The sequence below is a fragment of the Phocoena phocoena genome, chromosome 19 (assembly GCF_963924675.1).
Source record: "Phocoena phocoena chromosome 19, mPhoPho1.1, whole genome shotgun sequence".
NCBI lineage: Eukaryota > Metazoa > Chordata > Mammalia > Artiodactyla > Phocoenidae > Phocoena > Phocoena phocoena.
In genome coordinates this window covers 27,833,298-27,854,912 of record NC_089237.1, presented here as the reverse complement: position 1 = coordinate 27,854,912, position 21,615 = coordinate 27,833,298, and the positions used below count along the sequence as shown (strand labels likewise).

General features: G+C 37.1%; 1 protein-coding gene across 1 annotated transcript in view; it reads right to left on the bottom strand.

Annotated features, from left to right (window-relative positions):
* BCAS3 (BCAS3 microtubule associated cell migration factor) overlaps window positions 1-21,615 on the bottom strand; it is a 578,557-nt gene that overhangs the window by 297,782 nt on the left and 259,160 nt on the right. The window contains exon 20 of the mRNA XM_065897745.1: window positions 20,538-20,638. Coding sequence (XP_065753817.1) covers window positions 20,538-20,638 — 101 coding nt within the window. The remainder of the gene's footprint in view (window positions 1-20,537; window positions 20,639-21,615) is intronic.

Sequence of the window (21,615 nt, the reverse complement as noted above, 5' to 3'; positions counted from 1 at the left end):
TTTGCTGGCTTACAGTGATATATGAGTGTGTGTGTAGGTATGTGTGTATTCCTATGAATATATTTATATATTTTATATGTGTTTATGTGCAAAGCAAACAAAAACAAATCTGCTTCAGCACTGACCTTTGCAAATTAGTCCTGTTAATCAAAACTCCCAAAAAACTTCCAAGTCAGTAGAACAACCTAAGTAAAATTATGAACAGAAAGATTAAATGGCCCTCTGATAATACCCCTACGTCTGAATCCCACGTAACAAAATTCTCAATTTGAAAATGGAAAATGTCAATTCATAATATAACATCTCAAATCCATAAGTAGTCAGGAAGAGGATCAATGAGTATAGAATTTTTACAAATTACCCACATAAAATATAGTAATTAAATAGAGTTATAAACATTGTATTAACAGATACTTAAAGACACGCTGAAATCTCCTTTTTTTAAAAATTTTATCTGTGGTATGTGGGCCTCTCACTGTTGTGGCCTCTCCCACTGCGGAGCACAGGCTCCGGACGCGCAGGTTCAACAGCCATGGCTAATGGGCCCAGCCAGTCCGCGGCATGTGGGATCCTCCCGGACCGGGGCACGAACCCATGTCCCCTGCATTGGCAGGCAGACTCTCAACCACTGCGCCACCAGGGAAGCCCTGAAATCTCCTTTTTAACACTAGTTAATGGAATATTTGAAGGTTAGGATATGTAGGTTTGAATCAAGGTTCCAAGAATGAGTTATTACTAGTCCTGGAGAAATGTAAAACTCTCGACATTTCAGGGTGCTTTATCCGAAGTAATAACAGTGTACCCTCAATTCCAGGGAATCAAATTCTTTCGAAAATCCCCAGAAAGTAACAGCTAGATCTCAATAGCCTAAGTTCATCCACAACAAATCTAGCCTTCTGGTTGAAAGAGAGAGATACATTTTTACCATTAATATATTGAATACACTTTATATTAGAGCAGGTAATTACTTTTCTCAGTGTATTGGGCATGGTTTAGATACTCCAGAAAAAAATCATGTCTCCTAACTACGGAGTTTATAACAGGGCACACAGGATCTAGATATTCCATTAAGATGAAAGAATAAAAGGAATAATTATTTGCTCCCAGCACCATCTGTCCTTAAAACAATGAAAGAAAAGAGTTGACAATGCATATGAAAGTTAAAAGACTAACCACATACATGTTATAAGCATCCTTTTTATATAAACTGACACAAAGCATAATGCTGAACAATGAGCAGTGCTTATTTATGAACCCAATGAAGGGAAAATCTATTTGGTTCTGTTATGTTCTTGTTCTAGTCTTCCCTGCATCTCTTGAACTCCCAGTAATAAATTCTCTTAGCTTCAGAGGACACAGCTGCTAGTCAAGCACAGGCTCTCCTGGAGCGAACTCCATGCTCCCAACTTTAGGAGATGCTAAAAGCTGCTCTACTCCCTGAAATGAATCTTGGTAGTACTGGAATCAGGGAAATCTACTTCTCAAATAAGGGGGTAAATGTTGATCCAAACGGTATCTCATTTTTTATGTGAGATGTAGCTCTCTGCTTTAGCTTCTATTGCAAAACCTAAAATATGTTCATATGCTGAATAAACAGCTCTAGAAAGAAACGTAGAGAGTCTTTTAATATGAAGAAGCAAAAATGGATCCAAAGGTTTTTATTTGGAGAAGTGAGTGAGAGCTAGGTCATACCGACAGCAGAGTGGGCGGTAGAATAAAATATTCTTCAGATTCAGGACCAGACACAGCTTTTGTTTTCTCCTACTCCATACCATATCCCCACCAATCCTCTGTGAACAATAAAACCCTTACCATGCTGAAGTCTTTAGTGGAGACCTGAGAGGTGAAGAATGTTGTGCCAGCATTATTCAGTCCTTTAAGTTATTTAGGGGAACAACATTCCTTTTTCTAGCAACAGAGAAATTTGTGAGTTAAGTGACATCATGCTGCCTTGAATGAAACAGCTCAGGCTCAAAGTTCACCCAAAGGCCAACAGTGATAAACTCTCATCCAAGGACAAACTTCAATATATTTTTGGTACTTATTAAAAACAGCATTTATATAGCAGCCATACAGTAAGAGAGGGTTCTTTACCAAACTCTGTTTCTGATCAGAAAGCACTCAGGATCTCAGGAAGAAATTCTACTTGGGAATGTAGTTTCTTAGTACAGAAAATAAAATTTGCCTTTTAAGAAGAAAGGCTCAAATAGAAATAATCCGAAAGCAAAATAGTCTAAGGCATTTCCTAACGAACAAGCAATTCACAAAAGAGGAAATACAACAGCCGACAAACACACATAAACAGTAGTAATCAGAGATTTGCAAAATTTAAGAAGTTATGCTTTCATACTATCAAACTGACAAAAATTAAACCCTGGTCTTTTTAAAAATAATTTTTTAAAAAGGGAGAAGGCTCTCAGGTCAAAAATACCACACCTAACTACCTTAAGATAAAGGTACCTACTTATATTTATTGAGGGAGTGACTCTTACCTCTACTGAACTCTGTAAGTTTTCTCTGTAATTTATAAATGTTTCCATTTAAATGTAAAGGAATTCATTGGATTTCACACACAGAGTAATCAAGTAATAGCACGATATATTACTGGCTAATCTGTTTATTAGGAGCCATCTCCTGTATCCGTGCAACAACAACTGAAGTGTTACAATACATAACAGGGAACAGGCTTTACCTATGTTATATATTAAACGGATCAATGATCTTCCTTGCACCCTGACCCTGCGGTACCATAGATGTTCTCTAATTAATTATTAAAGTTTTCTAACAGTCAGTCATTGTACATCTCTGGTTTCACTTTCCTTTTATTCCACATTCCCAGAAGAACAGTCACAAGCAATATATAATTAGAAAAATGACATACCCTCATTGTTTATGAGATAATAGATTTCACTGGATAACTGACAACCCTAGGTGCATCTCCTCCCTACCGTGCTCTGTCTCCCTTGCCCTACCCCTAAAGCATCATATAATATTCCCACAGAAGCCATAAACTAAGGAGCTTTCATTTGTTATTCTTCCTACCATAACGGTCATTTGCCATTTCGTATCTGGACAAGTTGTACCTGGGGATAGACTGGAAGGGGTCACAATTTAGTTTTGCTCCTCAGTGTAACTCTAAATATCATAAAATGAACAGAAAGAATAAAACACAATGGCTTCAGGCTGTCAGCAAGATCAGCTGCTCCCCTGAAAATTTCGAACTGTCCCAACTTAATAGGCTGCGACAGTCCCTTCAAAACATCTGCAATTAAAGTCACCTGGAAAGATGTACACAATTTAATGTGTATTATGGCAACTCAATTCATAGTACAACTATATTATATATACATTAAACCAGTAGCAGGATAACTAGAAAAGTGAGTCCACCCTGATTATTTTAAAGGATCATACTATGTCTGTATAATACCTTGCTTGCAGCTTAGAGATAACAACTTTGTATTACCAAGGGTTAGATAATCTATCCAGAAAAATAAGTCTAAATAACAACAAAACCATTATTATCAAAGCTCACCTTTACATAACTGTTACCTCACGGGAGGAAATGAACATGGTTGGGGACGGGGGTGACTCAGTTTCCACTAAATATTTCTTGGTACCTTTTAAATTGTGTATACCATGTACCTATTTAAAAATTTATAATGATAAAGTTGTGGAATAAGCACACTACAGTTAATATGGTTAGTGGAGTCAATCCAAGAAGTTAAGAAAGGAAAACAAAGAAATAAAATGTGTAACAATAAATGATGGAAACCAATGCATGAAACAAAAGTTGAGCTTATAGCATATCGAGTCATACATTTCCCCCGTTTTCTTAGGTTTTGTGGCGTTTTCTCTAAAAAGGGAAATAGAAGTGCTTATATACACTCTTTCTCACTCTACATGTCTGTTTATCATTATCTCTGTATTTACACACACATATCAAATATAGGACCAGCTTTTAGCAACTGCTCAAGTACACATGGTAGTGTATGTTTCTGCTGAGGGAAATGACTATTTGCTGGAAGCTAGAAGCTCTTTGGTGCTAATTCTCTGTAGAATTATGAGCTGTATTCTTTCGATAGTGGCAACTGTATTCTCACAGCTAACCCTGTATGTTAGAGGCAGCTCTTTCAGGAATAATCAATTCTCTAAATTCAAGGAACACTCTAAAATATAATATCCTCTATGAGATTGAGATGAGTAGAGGTTAGGCAGAAAGTATTGCAAATCGATGTCTTGAAGGTAAAAAATCACTGTTTTGGATCATTACACCACATTCAGTCATCAATGTACCAATCTGTACAAGTAGGCAATAGGCCAGTTATTGGAAACGTATTGTTCCTGATCTAACCTACAATGGCACAGTTGAAGGGCAAAGAGTCTAATGTACTCAGTCCAGCCTCCACAACAAGGTCTTATAAAACGAATATAAAGGGGAGGGAGTCGTTTGGAAATGTAAAAACGGCAAAGATCATTTTTTGCAAACAGTTAATGCAGCTTCTTCCATGCTTTCCTTATTTATTATCTAGTTGCGTACCAGATAAGGCCAGATCATTATACAGCAGGAAGAATTAAGTACAGATTTTCTCTTGCCTAAGCAAAAGAGGCAGAGTTCTCTTGGCATGGAGAGTTAAAAGCTTTTAGTTGTGGAAGACATCAACATTTTCAACCTATACTTAAGAACATAATTTAAAATCTTTCCAAACAATCATTAAGGATCCTTGATATGTTCCATAAAATAGAGAAATTAAATGTTTAAGATTTTTACCTCTAAATAAATCAGAAAAATCACAGAGCCAAGAGGACTGGGGAAAGAATGAGATGGAGAATACTGCCTTACAACCACCATATGTTTTTCTCTCTTTCCAAATGCAGGAGAACATTTTCCATGGCTTGCTCTTCCCTCTACTGCTGCACAATGTACAACTACTAGAAAGAGGTATCTCCTTATTATTAAGTCCTTGTCATTAGATACATACTAAAGTATTAATAGGTAAAAAGATACAAGAGTGAGTGGCTTTCTCACAATACTTTTATCCACCATACATTAAAAAAAAAAGATTTTAAGAGAACGTAAGAAACAAGAGTGGCAGAATGTTGTTAATTCTTCAAGCTGAGTAATAGGCAGGCTCATTATACTATTCACTGTACTTCTGTGAATGTTTCAACATTTCCATAATAAAAAAAATTTTTAAGTCTGTTGCAGGAATGAAAAAAACAGCAAACATTTCTTGACCCGCAGTTGGACACAGAGCCATCTTGATTCTTTTCTTGGCAAGACTAGGAGATCTATGAAGTATTCAGGACTATGTTGTTTTCCCACAGCACCATACATGTGAGGATCATCCATATTAATACCTTTAGCCTTAGTATAACATTTAATTTCTATGCTCTATAACAAATTGCAATAGTCTGTCCTTCCATCTCCCCTTCTTTCCCTCTTTCTTTTTTTTTAAAGATTTTTTTTTTTTGGTTGCGTTGGGTCTTTGTTGTTGTGCGCGGGCTTTCTCTAGTTGCGGCGAGCGGGGGCTACTCTTCGTTGTGGTGCGCGGGCTTCTCATTGCAGTGGCTTCTCTTGTTGTGGAGCATGGGCTCTAGGCATGCAGGCTTCAGTAGTTGTGGCACGCAGGCTCAGTAGCTGTGGCTCGCAGGCTCAGCAGTCGTAGTTCGCAGGCTCTAGAGCGCAGGCTTAGTAGTTGTGGCGCACAGGCTTATTTGCTCCGCTGCATGTGGGATCTTCCCGGACCAGGGCTCGAACCCGTGTCCCCTGCATTGGCAAGCAGATTCTTAACCACTGCGCCACCAGGGAAGTCCCCTCTCCTTTCATTCTTTTTCTTTCTTCCTTTTCCCCTCCCTCCCTCTCTTCCTCTCTCATTGCCTTTAAAAAGAAAAAAATCACCTAAATAATATTATATGAACACATGTTCACTATAAACTTCAAAAAATATGGAGTAAAAAACAAAAGGCTCACTGGAATAGTGAACAATGATTCTAATGACAAACTCAGAAAATCAAATGCCCTTCTGGCATTTCAGAAGTCTGGGGGTTGAGAATCTTACCTTTTATGTAAAAGTTTCAGAGTTTTAAGGCAATTATCCAGAGTAAAGCCTTTCAGAATGCAGTGGACACCAAGAAAAATCCCAATTCCTATAAATTACTAAGGTACTGAAGATGCTCAAAACAAATAGGTCTAAGAGAAATTTTCATTTGCATCAATAAATTAAAATTGCTAAGAAAAATTTCTTTCTATAGGTTTGAAAATGCTCAGGTTAGAGCCATACTTGTCCAGATGACCACTTAAAAACAGAAGAGATAGGATTTACCACAAATGTTTTCTCTTCACTGTTGTTTGTTAACAGCAAAGCTGTGCCGACTAATAGTACCTCAGTCATAAAGCTCTTGGAGTGGATAGAGGCAAGAAAGACCTCAAAGGAGAACAAGAATACTATTTCTGTTAACACCACCTACAAACAAAAGCTAATCTTTGCTAAGTTTTTATTCTATCCAAGATAATGTGTAAAGCTTTTTGGATGAATTACCTCATTTAATCTAACACAATCTTGTAAGGTAAGTATTATTCCCATTTTAATGGCAGGTAAACTAAAGCCCAGAGAGGTTAAGTTATCTGCCCAATGTCACCCAGCCAGCAAACAGCAGAAATGGAATTTAGAACTGCAAACTCCAAAGACCATGTTCTTAACCTGAAGTATAAACTGTTTCAATTCATGATGTCTCTACTTGGTAAGTTCATTATTTTAAATTAAAATTTTCATGTGAAACATCTGAGAGTAATTTATCCCCAAATATAAACTATATCACCGATTTAGTCTCCATGATTCCTTTATTTCATGTCTTAATATAATCATTTTTCTCATCTTAATAAACATCTATGTATACTGATCAGAGATACCATCTAAAGCTATGGAATAATGGGAAAAAATGACTGTGAACAGAAGTCCCAACACAAGGAAGTTACAGACATTCAAGGAAGCCTTACATGTAGTAACAGAAAAGAAAGTACTTTGGACCACACTTTACATTCTCTATAATACCCCTGAGGAATTAGAAGATTTCACTTTAGAAAATATTGGTTTGGTTTTATACTTAAAGTATAAGTGACATAATCATGGGAGGACCACTGGTACTCTAGGAACAGCCTTGGAAGGCAGCAGAGTGCCCAAGAGAAGAAAAAAACAGTGAACGCAAAATATTCTTAGAAATCTCCAGAATTCTTAGAAATTCTGGAGCTTCCCTGGTGGCGCAGTGGTTGAGAGTCCGCCTGCCGATGCAGGGGACACGGGTTCGTGCCCCGGTCCGGGAAGATCCCACATGCCACGGGGCGGCTAGGCCCGTGAGCCATGGCCGCTGAGCCTGAGCGTCCAGAGCCTGTGCTCTGCAACAGGAGAGGCCACAGCAGTGAGAGGCCCACGTACGGCAAAAAAAAAAAAAAAAAAAAAAATCTCAGCTCTGACCCAGACTTGACACCATGTAAGGGAGGTTCTGATGCTCTTCATGTGGTCATAAAATACAAAGAAAGCATAGTAGAAAAGGCAAGAAACTAATGGTATAAAAGCACTCCAGTGTTTCTCGTCTCTCCACCAACTTCCACAAAATCACATGGCAGAAAGCCTCCTGTCATATGTCAACAATAAGGAGAACAGACTCAAACTGGAGAGAGACAATCCATGGCATTCACCCACCTCCCTTCTGCCTTGGTCATTCGGTTGGTTACCTTCAGAAAGAAAGACCATGAGAAAAAGAAGAAATTGAGTGATGATACAAGCTTATACACCATCAAAGCAAAAAGTAAAGCTTTGGACTTAAATGAGACTCCAAGGGCAAGATGGACAGACAGGGGGGCAGCTGAGAACCAAGCAGAAAGGCTGAGTTTCCCTGGTATTTTCTACTTTTCTGGAATAAGAACTAAAAACTATTATGCAGTCAGGAGGGCCTGAAACATGTAACAGAGCAGAAATTATTATTTTTTTATGATTATGTAAAGGGCAGTGGCCAAGAGCAGCCCTTCTGTTAACAACAAAGAGGTGTAGGTAAACACATAAGCAATGCTACCGTAAAGTGGAGATTTTTGTTTTAACAAAATCTATATTTATATGATTATATTTCCCATGGTTGAGAGCGGCTATAATTAATGGATTTCCCTCGTTCTCCTAATGCAGCCATTTGTCAATTCAAATACAGAATGTCCAATCAATTTTGATGTATTTAGTAAGCAATTTGTCAAATGGTGCTATAATCCAGTTAATATATTAATTCTTGTCATGGAGAGAGTTCTGACAACTACATGGTTTTCCATAACTGGTTTGGAGAGAAAAATCTGAGCTGGAACTCAACGGTCATTCTTTGGAGGTGACACCTCTGTGTCCCGGGACCTGAGAGCATGCCACAGTACATCATTTAATAGGAAAACTGCTTTGCTGAACTAGACACCTGGGATCTACTGGACGGTGTGGCTGCCAGTTCATTGTAATACTGGTTTTCTTTGAATGCCTGTGTGTTTCATATATTTTAAATAAATTGATCAAGCCAATATATGTGACATGGAAAATGCAAAGTATGTAAGCTTCCAAGAGAGGAACAAGGCTTTACCAATGAAATGTATGCATCTTAAACTTAAAAAGTACTCTTATAAACACTTTGCCCTATTCTTAATGTTTCTTCATATGAACTGCTGAAGAAGTGGTTCTCAATCTTTTATTTTCCTATCCCAACATCCTTCAGGTAAATGACTGACTCCTAGCAGTACTTAACAGGGCACTGTACTGTTAAGGCCACATAGTTAGTAACCATTAGACAAGACTCTTAGAAGGCCACCTTCAGCTTACACAGTGCGAAGCTCCGGACATGACAGTTTTCTTACTTTATATTTCATCCAATAATCACTATGTTATCTCCATCTTTTCCCCAAGTCTATCTATGCACTGGGGGCTGGAGAGAGAACCACGGAGATTTCAAGTAGGTGGCCCAAATTTATATCACAGAAGAAATCTGGACTATAGTGATCAAGGAAGTATCAAGTTCTTTCTCAAACTTTTCAATGGGATATTTAATCACTACCAGTTTGGGCATGGCGGGAAACAGAAGATAGGTTTTTAGTGTACCACAGATAACCTCCATGGGTGTATTTCGCAAATACTTTCCAAAGATGATGGCTCTATCCATTCACTATGTCCAAATCTTTCCATATTTCTCTATCAGGAAATGCAAAAGCAGACATGAAGGCAAATCCTTTCTAGAAAACAATACTGAAAAACATGGCAAAAAAAATTTGTTTTAAACAGAAGAAAAAGAAAGAAAGAAAAGAGGAAAGGAACATTACATTCATCTTCCAGACATTAGGCTCTCCTTAGCACATTTATGAACCATGCAAGAGCAAATTGTCAGAGTGATTTGGCACAAGGCTGTGTATTTAAAAACCTGCCATGTGCACTAGTCCTCCAGACTACCAGACGTCCCATTGTTTGATGTGTCTGCTGAGAAAGGTGCCCTATGTGTCAGAAGAGCACACTGAATATTTTTCAATGACCCAGGGGGCAGAGGTCGCTTATTATAAATGGATAATGAGACCTAATGCAGTGCTCTGAGTATGGACAATGAAAGGGTCTATCCATAGCCCCTGGTGGATTGGTCATTCAGGCTTTTATTTCCTCTGCACACTTAATGGAGTCAAACAATTGACAGAAATTCTATAGAGAAGGCTGAAACTGAGAGAAACAACTGTATTCTAACTCTGATAGACAGATACAAATAGTGACCCTGAAATGGCGCCAGAACTCCCATCACCACTAACGTAGCAGACAGCTGTAGCATTCCCCCTAAATTCCCATTTAGTCATTTGTTAGCAATTAACCTTACTGATGGAAGTGATGGCACATCAAACCACAAGCTCCTGCCAATATCAACCCATTACATTATTGTAGGTAAGCAGACACAGACCATTCTTTCAGTTCCTTATTTTTGGAGAAAAAGGCAAACAGATATCCCTGTACCCTCCATCCTATATCCCCACTACTCAACTAACAAAATGCATATTCAGGGGTATCAGTATCTGAATATAAGAACCTTAAACTCTAGTGGGTTAGAGTAAATGACAGCAGAAGCAGAGGTACTCATGGACTAGAGGCTTTATGACCAATAGATTATTTTTCTTTAATCTATCAGAATCAATGTTCTATCCCAGCCAAATCTGCCAACTGATGGCAATGAATATTAATAGCATAAATGGAAAAGAATATACTGTCAACTGTACCTGAAAAAAAAGCAGGTCATAAAGCAACCTACAGGGCTTCCCGGTGGCACAATGGTTAAGAATCCGCCTGCCAATGCAGGGGACATGGTCCCGGAAGATCCCACAAGCCATGGAGCAACTAAGCCCGTGTGCCACAACTACTGAGCCTGTACTCTAGTGCTTGCGATCCACAACTACTGAGACTGCGAGCCACAACTACTGAAGCCCACATGCCTAGAGCCCGTGCTCCGCAACAAGAGAAGCCACTGCAATGAGAAGCCCGCTCACCACAATGAAGAGCAGCCCCCATTCACCACAACTAGAGAAAGCCTGCACGCAGCAACGGAGACCCAACGCAGCCAAAAATAAATAAATAAAATAAATAAATTTATTAAAAATAAAAATAAAGCAACCAACAGGAACAGTAAGTTGTGATGTCACACAGTTGTGTAAAATAAAGTAAGCAAGATATGTAAAAGTACCAAAAAACTCTCTATAAAAACATTTTTGTTTCATTTCAATTTTAAGAACAATTATGACAGGAAGGTGGTCTGACATCATTTCTCCAAATGATAAATACTAAAGCAAATGACAGAAATGCCAAGACTTACTTCAGAATGGAGTATAGGTCATTATGTTGTAAAAGAGAGGACTTTTGATGGTGAAACATCTCAACAATAAATCAACGATGACAGAGAAACCCAATGAACTATTCCATAGGTGTGAAGATCTATGTAAAGATATGGGTATCAATAAAAAGCATGTATCCCATTAAACACAAAGGGAAAGAAGAAGGAAAAGAGGGTACTCTAATCTAAACTTTTTGATTAACTATATGATATTTTTTCATTGAGGAAGACAATGTATTCAATTTCATAACGTTCCCCAAATTATACAACATATATATGGCTAAATTCAGGGTCAGTATGTCTCAAACTTCTAGTCTCCTGAAGAAAAATACCATTCATTTCACTAAAATCATTTCTCTATGGAAGGACATGTCAGTGGATAAAATTAACTATAAATAAGAGAATCCATCAAATATAACTCAATATGAAGTGGTTTCTTAAGTACCTCAGATATTCAGACCTAGATAGAGCAGTATGACACACCCAATGACCAACAATGGACTATAAATACTCTATAAATAAGTCCTACATTACAAGTTTCCTCTACAGGAGAAAAACATTTCTTTCTTTCCCCTTCCACCCTACCCAATCTTGGGCAAATATTTATTATGGACAATGCAAGGAAATAGTGTTGAGTACCTCCACCATACTTGGTACATACCACAACAACGATGCAATCCAGGATGTTAGGTTAAATCTAATGTGACACTCCAAAGAGAGCAGCTCAGAAAACCGCTGCACATTTAACTGCTTTGCCAGGGTACTGATAATGACCCTCGTAGAGGAGAGCAATACTTTTTTCTTCCTTTTTGTATCAGTATGTTCAAAATAGATCACCAGTGTATTGTAAAACCAATGAAACAAGACAGTAAAATAGGCTAAAAATGTCTTCAACTCTAAACCCTTAAAAGTGTGACTTTATATTACAAGGAAAAATATTTCCTATTTTTACTCTCACAGTTGCAGCCGGTAGGCCAGCAGCACAAAATTTAGTTGGGAATTAAGATCTCTAGAATCTAACCTTAAATATGCTGCCTACTTGTGTTTTTCATACTTCTATGGGTAAGACAAATTTCAATACTAGCTTTAGGTATTATCTACTTCATTATATATACAGATTTAAACAAAAGTGCTAGTAAAGTCCAAGTGATCAGTAAAGCAAAAACATTTTTAAAAAGCTGATATATCAATAGATAGCCCAGCTATTGAAAAGTAAGGTTTCAGGTGGAGCTTTTAGAATGATTAACACTGCCTTCTTACATGTTATGCTGTCTGTACCATAATGGAACCTCGTCTCTCCTCTCTAAATTCTCTCTAGGATAAAATTATTTCAGAGAAAGCTTACATCAATTACTAATTATATATCCAAACAATCTCAGAAAGGAGCTCAAATCTATAAATACACACATGGAAGGTTCTGAGTTATTTCCAAGAACCTACTGAATATTACCACCAGGATACATACTGCATGCACCAAAACAGATGCAACACTGCAATCAGCAATTCTCTCTCCTACTCTAGGCAACATTTTTTCTTTAATGTTTCAATGAATGGCATAACCTAGTGTTAAGCTAGTTATCCATTCCTCCTCACTTTTCTTCAGTAACCTCATATAGTCCCAAATCCTACAGAGGCAACTTGCTCAATTTCTCTGAAATTCAGCCACTTCTCTCCATCCCACTAACAATTAACTTCTTCCTTCTTTGAATTTCTCTTTTTTAAACTTTTTATTTTATATTGGAATATAGCCGATTAAAAATGTTGTGATAGTTTCAGGTGCACAGCAAAGCGACTCAGCCATACATATACATGTATCCAGTCTCCCCAAGACTCCCCTCCCATCCAGGCTGCCACATAACACTGTGTGTACATGTCAATCCCAAACTCCCTAACTATCCCTTCCCTCTACTCTCCCACCCCTGGTAACCATAAGTTCATTCTCTAAGTCTGTGAGTCCATTTCTGCTTTATAAATACGTTCATTTGTATCACTTCTTTTTAGATTCCACATATAAGCAATATACGATACTTCTCTTTCTCTGTGTGACTTACTTCACTCAGTATGACAATCTCTAGATCCATCCATGTTGCTGCAAATGGCATTATTTCATTCTTTTTTATGGTTGAATAATATTCCATTGTATATATTACCACATCTTCTTTATCCATTCCTCTTTCGATGGACATTTAGGTTGCTTCCATGCCTTGGCTATTGTAAATAGTGCTTCAATGAACACTGGGGTGCGTGTATCTTTTCAAATTATGGTTTCCTAAGTCATTTCTGTCCCAGCAGCTATGGCTTGAATTCTCTGTACCTCCTTCATCCTTCACCATCCTTTCTATACCAATTAATTCATGCTATTAACAAGCACTTATCACAATGTGTTATAGATACTCATATACATGTTTTTTATTTCTATTTATGTTAGGGAAGGTAATGAGTCAAAAGTAAAGGCAGCAGAACTGGTATAATGTAATATCAAGATAATACATAGGATTTAAGGACAAGAAATGTAAAAAACAATTAGGGTCACCCATATCTACTACTGGCCACATAAAAGAGATTAGATTTACATTATCTCCTAAAATAATTAAATTAGTCCTAAGCAAAAGGTTATTTTGAACCCTCCATAACAAAGCTTAAAAATAAACAAAGAAAGAATCAAATTTTTTCCAAGTAATTTGACTACATCCTAGGAAAACAGAATAATCCACCACTCAACAACATGAAACCAAAAATGCCCAGCATCCTATCAAAAATCATTAGGCACATAAAGAAGCAGGAAAGCACACCAAGAAGAAAAATCAATCAATAGAAAAAAACCCCAAGCAATACCAGGGTGAAAAGAATTAGCACACAAGGACTCTAAAACAACAATTACAAAATATATGCCTCGTATGTTCAAACAGGTACGTGATGTGGAAAGAAATGAAAGATATAAAAGAACATCCAAATGGAACTTATAGATGAAAAATATGGTATCTGGAATGAAGAATGTGTTGAATAAAACAGCAGATTAGACAGCAGAAGACAATATATATAAATACATAGAAATGCAAACTATACACAATCAAACAGAGTGAAGGAAAGAGAATTTTTTAACTGAACAAAGAATCAGTGAGCTGGGAAAATATCAAGTTGTCAACAGACATATAATTTGAGTCACAAAAGGAGAGAAGCAGAGTGACAGAAAAAAATGTGAAGCTGTAACTGTATTAAAATTTTCAAATCTGATGAAAATTAAAACTTCATAGATTGAAGAATCTCACAGACTCCAAGCAGAAGAAAACCACACCACAACGTTATGGTTTAAATACTTTTTCCTATTTTTCTATATTATTTCTATTGTTTTTATGTTTTCTATTTCCTTGATTTCACTCATCTTTATTATTTCCTTTTTTGTGCTTTAATTCGCTCTACTTTACTAGTTTCTGAATGTGAAAGCTGAGTCACTGATTTCATCTTATAACATGGGCATTTAGTCCTATAAATTTCACCTTGAGTAGTAATTTAATGCCATCCCACAAATGTTTCATTTTTCTATGAAGTTTTTATTTTGAAAGAATTACAGATTCATAAGAATTTGATAAAATAGTAATCAAGATACAGAACGGTTCCATCACCATAAAGATCTACCGAACCCTTTATGGTCATATTCAAAACTCTCTGTCGTACTCTGTCTCTCCACATGATGTTCTTAAGAATCATCCAACTTGTTGCATGTATTTATACTTCAATCTACTATTTTTTTCCCTGAATAGTAGTCTAAGATAGGGATGTGTTCTGGTTTCATTTTCATTCAGCTAAAAATAATCCTAATTTCCCTTTTGACTTTTCCTGTGAACCATGTATCATGTAGAAGTGTATTGTTTAGTTTCCAAATATTTGTAGATTTCCCAGAGACCTGTTAATCATTTCTTATTTAATTCCACTGTGGTCAGAGAATATACATACTTTGTATAACTTGAAAGCTTTTAAACTTATTGAGACTGGTTTTATGGCCCAGAAGAAGGTCTCTATTTGTCAACGTTCCCTGTGCACTTGAAAAGAATGCACGTTCTACTGTTGTTGGGTGGAGTGTTCTACTTAGTCTTATATTAATGTAGCAAGCGAGGGTTTAAAGTGGGTTTCTCCAGACTGGTGGTTGCCAAGGGGGAGGAGGTTGGGGTTAGCAGATATAAGCTTTTAGATATAGAACGGATAAACAACAAGGTCCTACTGTAGAGCACAGAGAACTATATTCCATATCCTATGATAAACCATAAAGGAAAAGAACATATAACTTAATCACTTTGCTGTACAGCAGAAATTAACACATTTTAAGTCAACTATACTTCAATTAAAAAATGCTGATTGGGGCTTCCCTGGTGGCGCAGTGGTTGAGAGTCCGCCTGCCGATGCAGGGGACACGGGTTCGTGCCCCGGTCCGGGAGGATCCCACATGCCGCGGAGCGGCTGGGCCCGTGAGCCATGGCTGCTGAGCCTGTGCGTCGCGGAGCCTCCGCGACGGGAGAGGACACAACAGTGAGAGGCCCGCGTACCGCAAAAACAAAAAAAAAAGTATGTTCATAAAAAGACAGCATAAACCAAGCAACACAGCCTGGAAACTGTGATTAAATATTAAAATAAAGGATAAAAAAAAATGCTAATTAAAAAAAAGTGGGGGCTTCCCTGGTGGCGCAGTGGTTGACAGTCTGCCTGCCGATGCAGGGGACACAGGTTTGTACCCCGGTCCGGGAAGATCCCACATGCCGCAGAGCGGCTGGGCTCGTGAGCCATGGCCGCTGAGCCTGCATGTCTGGAGCCTGTGCTCCTCAACGGGCGAGGCCACAACAGTGAGAGGCCCGCGTACCACAAAAAAAAAAAAAAAGGGTTTCTCCTAAGCAGCATATAGCTGGGGTTTATTTTTTGATCCATGACTTGTTTAGATGTTTAGACTAATTTATAACTAATGTGAGCACTGACATGCTTAGGGTTACATCAACTTGCTTATTTGTTAACATTTTATTTCCTTTTTGAGCACTTAGGTTTTTTAAAATTTCATTATATACATCTTTAACAACCTTCAAATGATGCTGAAGTCACATATACTATAAAAACTTACAATAGTATAGTTCCATTTCCCACACTCCTGGCCTTTATGCTACTGTTGTCTCACACAGACACACACACACACACGTATGTATGTGTTTTAAAGACCACAATACATTGATACTATTTTTGTGTTAACAGTGAATTATATTTGAAAGAGAGTTAAATAATTAACAAAAACCCACATATATGCTTTAACCACTTTCAGTGTTCTTCATTCCCTTCCATCTAGTGTCAAAGGCTTTCCCCACCTTTCCTATAATGCCTTTATAAGTAGAGAAAAACAATTATATCCCCAATAAAACACTGGGAGGGGGTTCTATGGATCCCAGTCACCTTTCTATTGTGTATCAAAGCTATATTTCTGTTGAGTGATCCTTTGTTACCATTTAACAAAGAAAATTCAGTAAGCTTAGGGAGGAACTTCTCACAAACCCATGGATTATCTTGGAAGTTCAAAGTCTGACCTACCCCCAACAAAGCTAGTTAATGTCAGCAACTTAAAAAATACTGCTGCTGCCAAATTACCTGAAAGAAAAGGAGGAAACATTATTTTTGCCCTAAATAAAACGTTCCCAAGTAAGCCCTGTTTCTAATTTACAATTTGGGAAGCTCTGAAGCAGACTAAAGAAAAAGCATTGTCTACTCCAGATCACATTCAAAGCTGGTTGATATTTGTTAGTCTCGTCTAATGTTTACCTTTGTTTTTGGCAAAGAAATACACTGAAATAAAAAGCCTATTTTAGAAAAGGTAACTATAGCATGCGTTTTTTTTTTTTCAGAAGGAAGAAAAAATACCGTTAGCACAAAAATCACTAATCACCACTACTATAATCTTTTTATAAACAATTCCCAAGATTTCGACCCAGGCAAAACTTTTTTTTTTATATTAGATTCTTGACTTTTACCTTTACTGAGCTATATAGCAAGATTAGATTACCATCTGCATATCCACTTTGCACACATCTCAAACCATATGACGTTTTTTGCTTATTCTAAACAGCAGTTTCTTATGGCTTATCCTCCTAATGACAAAGGAGTGATTTCTACCTCCATAGTGAGGAGCTCTTGTAAGGAGCAGGCTACTATGAGTCAATTTATGATACACCCAAATTGCTCAATTTTGTATCATTCCATTCATTTAATATGGGTAGGAAGTGTGACTACAGTTAATACAAAATTTGGAGTTTTAACTTACTTCACTAAATTAAGGTAAGAAGTCTTTAGCGTTCAGGCAGGTTTCCCTTTCCCTTACCACCAGTCACCCTTTTGCCACATATGCAGAACTTTGTTTACAACTAGTGGTGTATTTATTATGATTACAGGGCTGAAAGGGGAGTGGGGATTCCTTGCTAAACATCCTGCTCTCCTACTCTCCTCTCCCTGAGACAAAGTCTCTTTCACATTTCCATTTACATCATTCTTTGTCCACTATTATTATAATTTCCGGAGTTTGTACAAGTCTGCTTCACTTGATCCACAGATCCAGATACAACCAAAGAAAATACTGACAACGTTTGTGAAGTTTGCATTACAGTTTTACTCCAAATGGTTATATTTGAAAATACCTTCAGTAATATATTTATCAACAGTTTGCAGGTTGGGAAGTAAGAAGTGATTTTCAATATGGTTGAATAAAACAAAAACTTCCTGCCACCAGGTACAGTATACACGTCATCTTTTCAAATGGCTTCAGTAAGGGAAACCGGAGAGAAAGTCAAGCAAGAAGGTAATAAGAAAGTTTTCTTAACGAGGCTCTAACTTACAGAGAGGGCTCAACAGATGGGTAGGCAAAGGCATTCTCTCTAAACTGGCTCCAGCATTGCTTTTACCAATTATATTTCAGCTCTTACTCCTCTGATGCAGATGCCCATCTTTTGCATATTTAATTGCTTCAGTCATGAAATATACTATCTTGTTGAGGACTCTCAATCAAATAGCTTTTCTTTTTTTCTTTCTTTTTTTTTTTTTTTGTGGTACATGGGGCTCTCACTGCTGTGGCCTCTCCCATTGCGGAGCACAGGCTCTGGATGCGCAGGCTCAGCGGCCATGGCTCACAGGCCTAGCTGCTCTGCGGCATGTGGGATCTTCCCGGACCGGGGCACAAACCTGGGTCCCCTGCATCGGCTGGTGGACTCTCAACCACTGTGCCACCAGGGAAGCCCCATATAGCCTTTCTTTATGTTGAAAACATGACTTTAAAAATCCAGGCTAAATCTGTGTCTCTACTGTCAATGTAAAGAAGCAATATAATAATTATTACAGAATTACCTGCCTCTTAGGTAGTTTTTAACTTATTAAATTATATCTATACTAACATTTCACTAGATAAGAGGAAACATAATAATTATGTCAGTTAGATATATGACAGACATATTAAGTCTATCACTTAGATCACAGATCTGGCAACATCGTCAAAATCACATATTCAGAATAGGGATTCCATTGTTAAGTCCCTGAAGTCTATTATTTGAAAATATGCACTTCTGAGATAAGAAATAAAGGTTCAGAATGATGCTTAAATGTATAGATTATTTTAAAGTTTTTAAAGGACTTTAGCATCACTTCACTGACCATAGTAACACCTTCGTAAGAGCAAGTATCATTACTGATACTTTATATTTTCCAAGTTATTGAGAGGTGGTCTAGAAATGGAAACTAGGCCTTTTCATCCTTATCCCAATGCTAGTCCATCGGGAATTCAAAAGGTCTCACATAAAATGCATTATATTATGTATTTTATTTAGAAACCATAGAATCATCAGTGACTACCTTTCTTTCAAATTGTCTAATTCTGTTCTGGTCCAACTGTGCAACATCTCACAGGTTTGTCCTGTCTTCTCTGTAAACAGCCTTAACTAAAGCCCTCTCATCTTGCTCCAGAATCACTGTGACTCCACTCCCCCCACCACCCCCACCGAACCTCTTATTACAACACTGCCAGGGTGATCTTTCTAAGATGCAGTTCTGATGGTGCCGCTCCAATGCTTGAAAACAACTGATGGCTTGCTACTGCCTACAGTGGCGGTTCTTCAACCGTGCAAGTAGAGCTGCTAAAATAAAGTCATATCCATCAGCTTAATTCACTGGAGCAAAAAAATTAAGGAATAGAGACAGTTGCTTTTTTATTATTTTCCCCCCATATTTTTTTCTCACATATCTGGGACTTGCTACTGTTTGTCTACTGAGCAGACCTATCAAAATAACTAAACAAAGAAAACCAATATTAATTCTGAAAAAGTTACCTACACTTAATCCAACAATTAGTTATTTTCACCCCTATTGAGAAGTAGGGGGAACTGTTCTCGTGAACATTGATATTACATAAATGTCATGTATTTTCCAAGTCATATGATAGAGTTAAATATATGCTTAGATGACCTAGACCCTAACAACTTTTATGTACTCTGCTTCTTGGAACCAGAAAACCACTTACCTATTATCCCTCTGTGAAAGCTTTGGCAACTTAAGTCACTGCCCTCATAATTCAATGTATAACCCTTCACTGATGCACCTGCCTCATTTCCTTTTATCTTTTAACACCTGTCTCCTGAATTAGATACTGAATTCATTGAGGACAGAAGCAACATACTATTCTCATTTAAACCACACGTTCCTGACACATAGAAGTCACTCAATAAATACATGAAGAAGAAGAATCAGTGAGTTCTATTATACAAGAGAATGAGACTGCCAACTATTTGTTACAATTATAGAGTTTCGTAACTTTAGAGCAAAGTCAATACACTTTCTGTTTCCGGTATAACATATAACACACTATAAACATAAAATAAAATTGTTTCACAAATATTTTACTTCATGCTGCATAATACAGCTAGGCAAGAAATGAAGTCTGATTCAACAAAACTCCATTAAAAACATGTCTGTTGATTTTTAGAAAGTTTCTTAAAAACATGCAGTACTCAGAGCCATGAAGTAAAATTAAGGATCCAGTGAATTCTACAAAATTGAATTATAACTGTAAAGAATTTTTAATTCTATGACCATAAACTGGATAATAAATATTAAATTATCTTTTCAGGCCTCACCTACAAAGAAGGCTGTTTCTAGTTCAATCTACATTTTTTCTCCTTAAGTAAAAAAAGAATCGAGATCAATCTCCACAAATGTTAGGGCTTAGGTATAAAAGTAAACAAACAAAATCCTGATGGAGCTGGAATCACTACTTCATTATTGCAAGTAAAATTCCACAAAGCGAAAAGCCTGCTGATATAACTTTCACAATGAAAAGTGCTTAACTTTTTTCATGTCAGAAATAAATTCCAATTTCATGAAACTTTATTATATCCTAGTATCCTCATTTTTTAAAAGAAATTTTGAGCCCACCAGATACCTCATGGCCAGGGAATGTGAACAGCTAGAGGCATACTTAATGTGTGCTAAAGCTTATGGTATACATTTGTATTAAACATCTTACTTGCCTCAGTCTGATTACTTATGGCCTCTGGCCTATGGACCAGTGGTAATATGCACGGTCACATTAAAAGTCAGCATTTTAAAATGAAAGCTCAAAATACTCTATGGAAGGAAAAAAAATGAGAACTACTCACGGCCAGCAAGCAGAAACTGATAATACTGTACTGCATCTGCAGCGAGGAGCAGAGGGTGGTTTGCGTTAAATGGTGGTTGCAATTCATTCCATTGAGGAGTTCTAAGGAAACAGCAGAAGAATATTAATATTCAGGCTTAATAGATGGGATGTAAATCACCATCACTGTCACCACTTACAGACATTGATATAAACTCACACTATCTTTGTAATCATTAAAATGAACTTGTTGGAGTGCTGAAACCTGAAACACAAGGCCATCTGCTTAGAAAGAATAAAAGGTGGCAGTGAGTCATACAAATTACATACAGCCAATATTAGTTTAAAGCAGACGACCCTTCAATACGATAGACAAGACATTCAAAACATTGAACAGAGAGGAAGTGTGGAATTCAAATGTCACAACTAATTTTTACCTAATTTCTGACACTTGTTAGAGCTCTCTATTCTTAGAATATGTATACATTTTAAAATAAAATAAAAGCAGATAAAAATGGCTTAAAAAAACGCAGTTAATGGTTGGCTTATGAAAGACCTGATTAGCATCTGAATGCCAAAATAAGCCACTTATTTCAATGATGGTGCAGTAATTTTAATTAGATCTGCCCATTCCTAAAAGCTTGATAAATAAGATATTGTTCAGATCAATTCAGTGCAGTAAAGTACTAGTAAAGAATGGTAGAGCCTCCAAAAATCAATATAAGAATATTTTAAAATGTCATAAGGAGAGAGATCATTTTCATATCCATTTTTGTCTGTTTCCTTCCATACACGTCAGGACCAATTTTTTGGTCCTATAGGTCCTCCTATACTATTGTACACTATATTGAACGGATTTTATCCTAGATCTTATTTCTCCATCTTTATACTAGATTACAAAGGTTCTAATGATTATGTTCTTTTGAGAAGGACTCTAATTGTTAATAAACATTTTTATAGTGATAAGCCATTATATCTTGGGGAATCACTTTAAAGGAAACCTTCCAATATATTTATATTAGTTTCCATTCCCCATAATGGCTATCTCAATGTACTTTCTACTTGCAGTGAGTATGAGACTGGAAATAGGGGAAGCACTA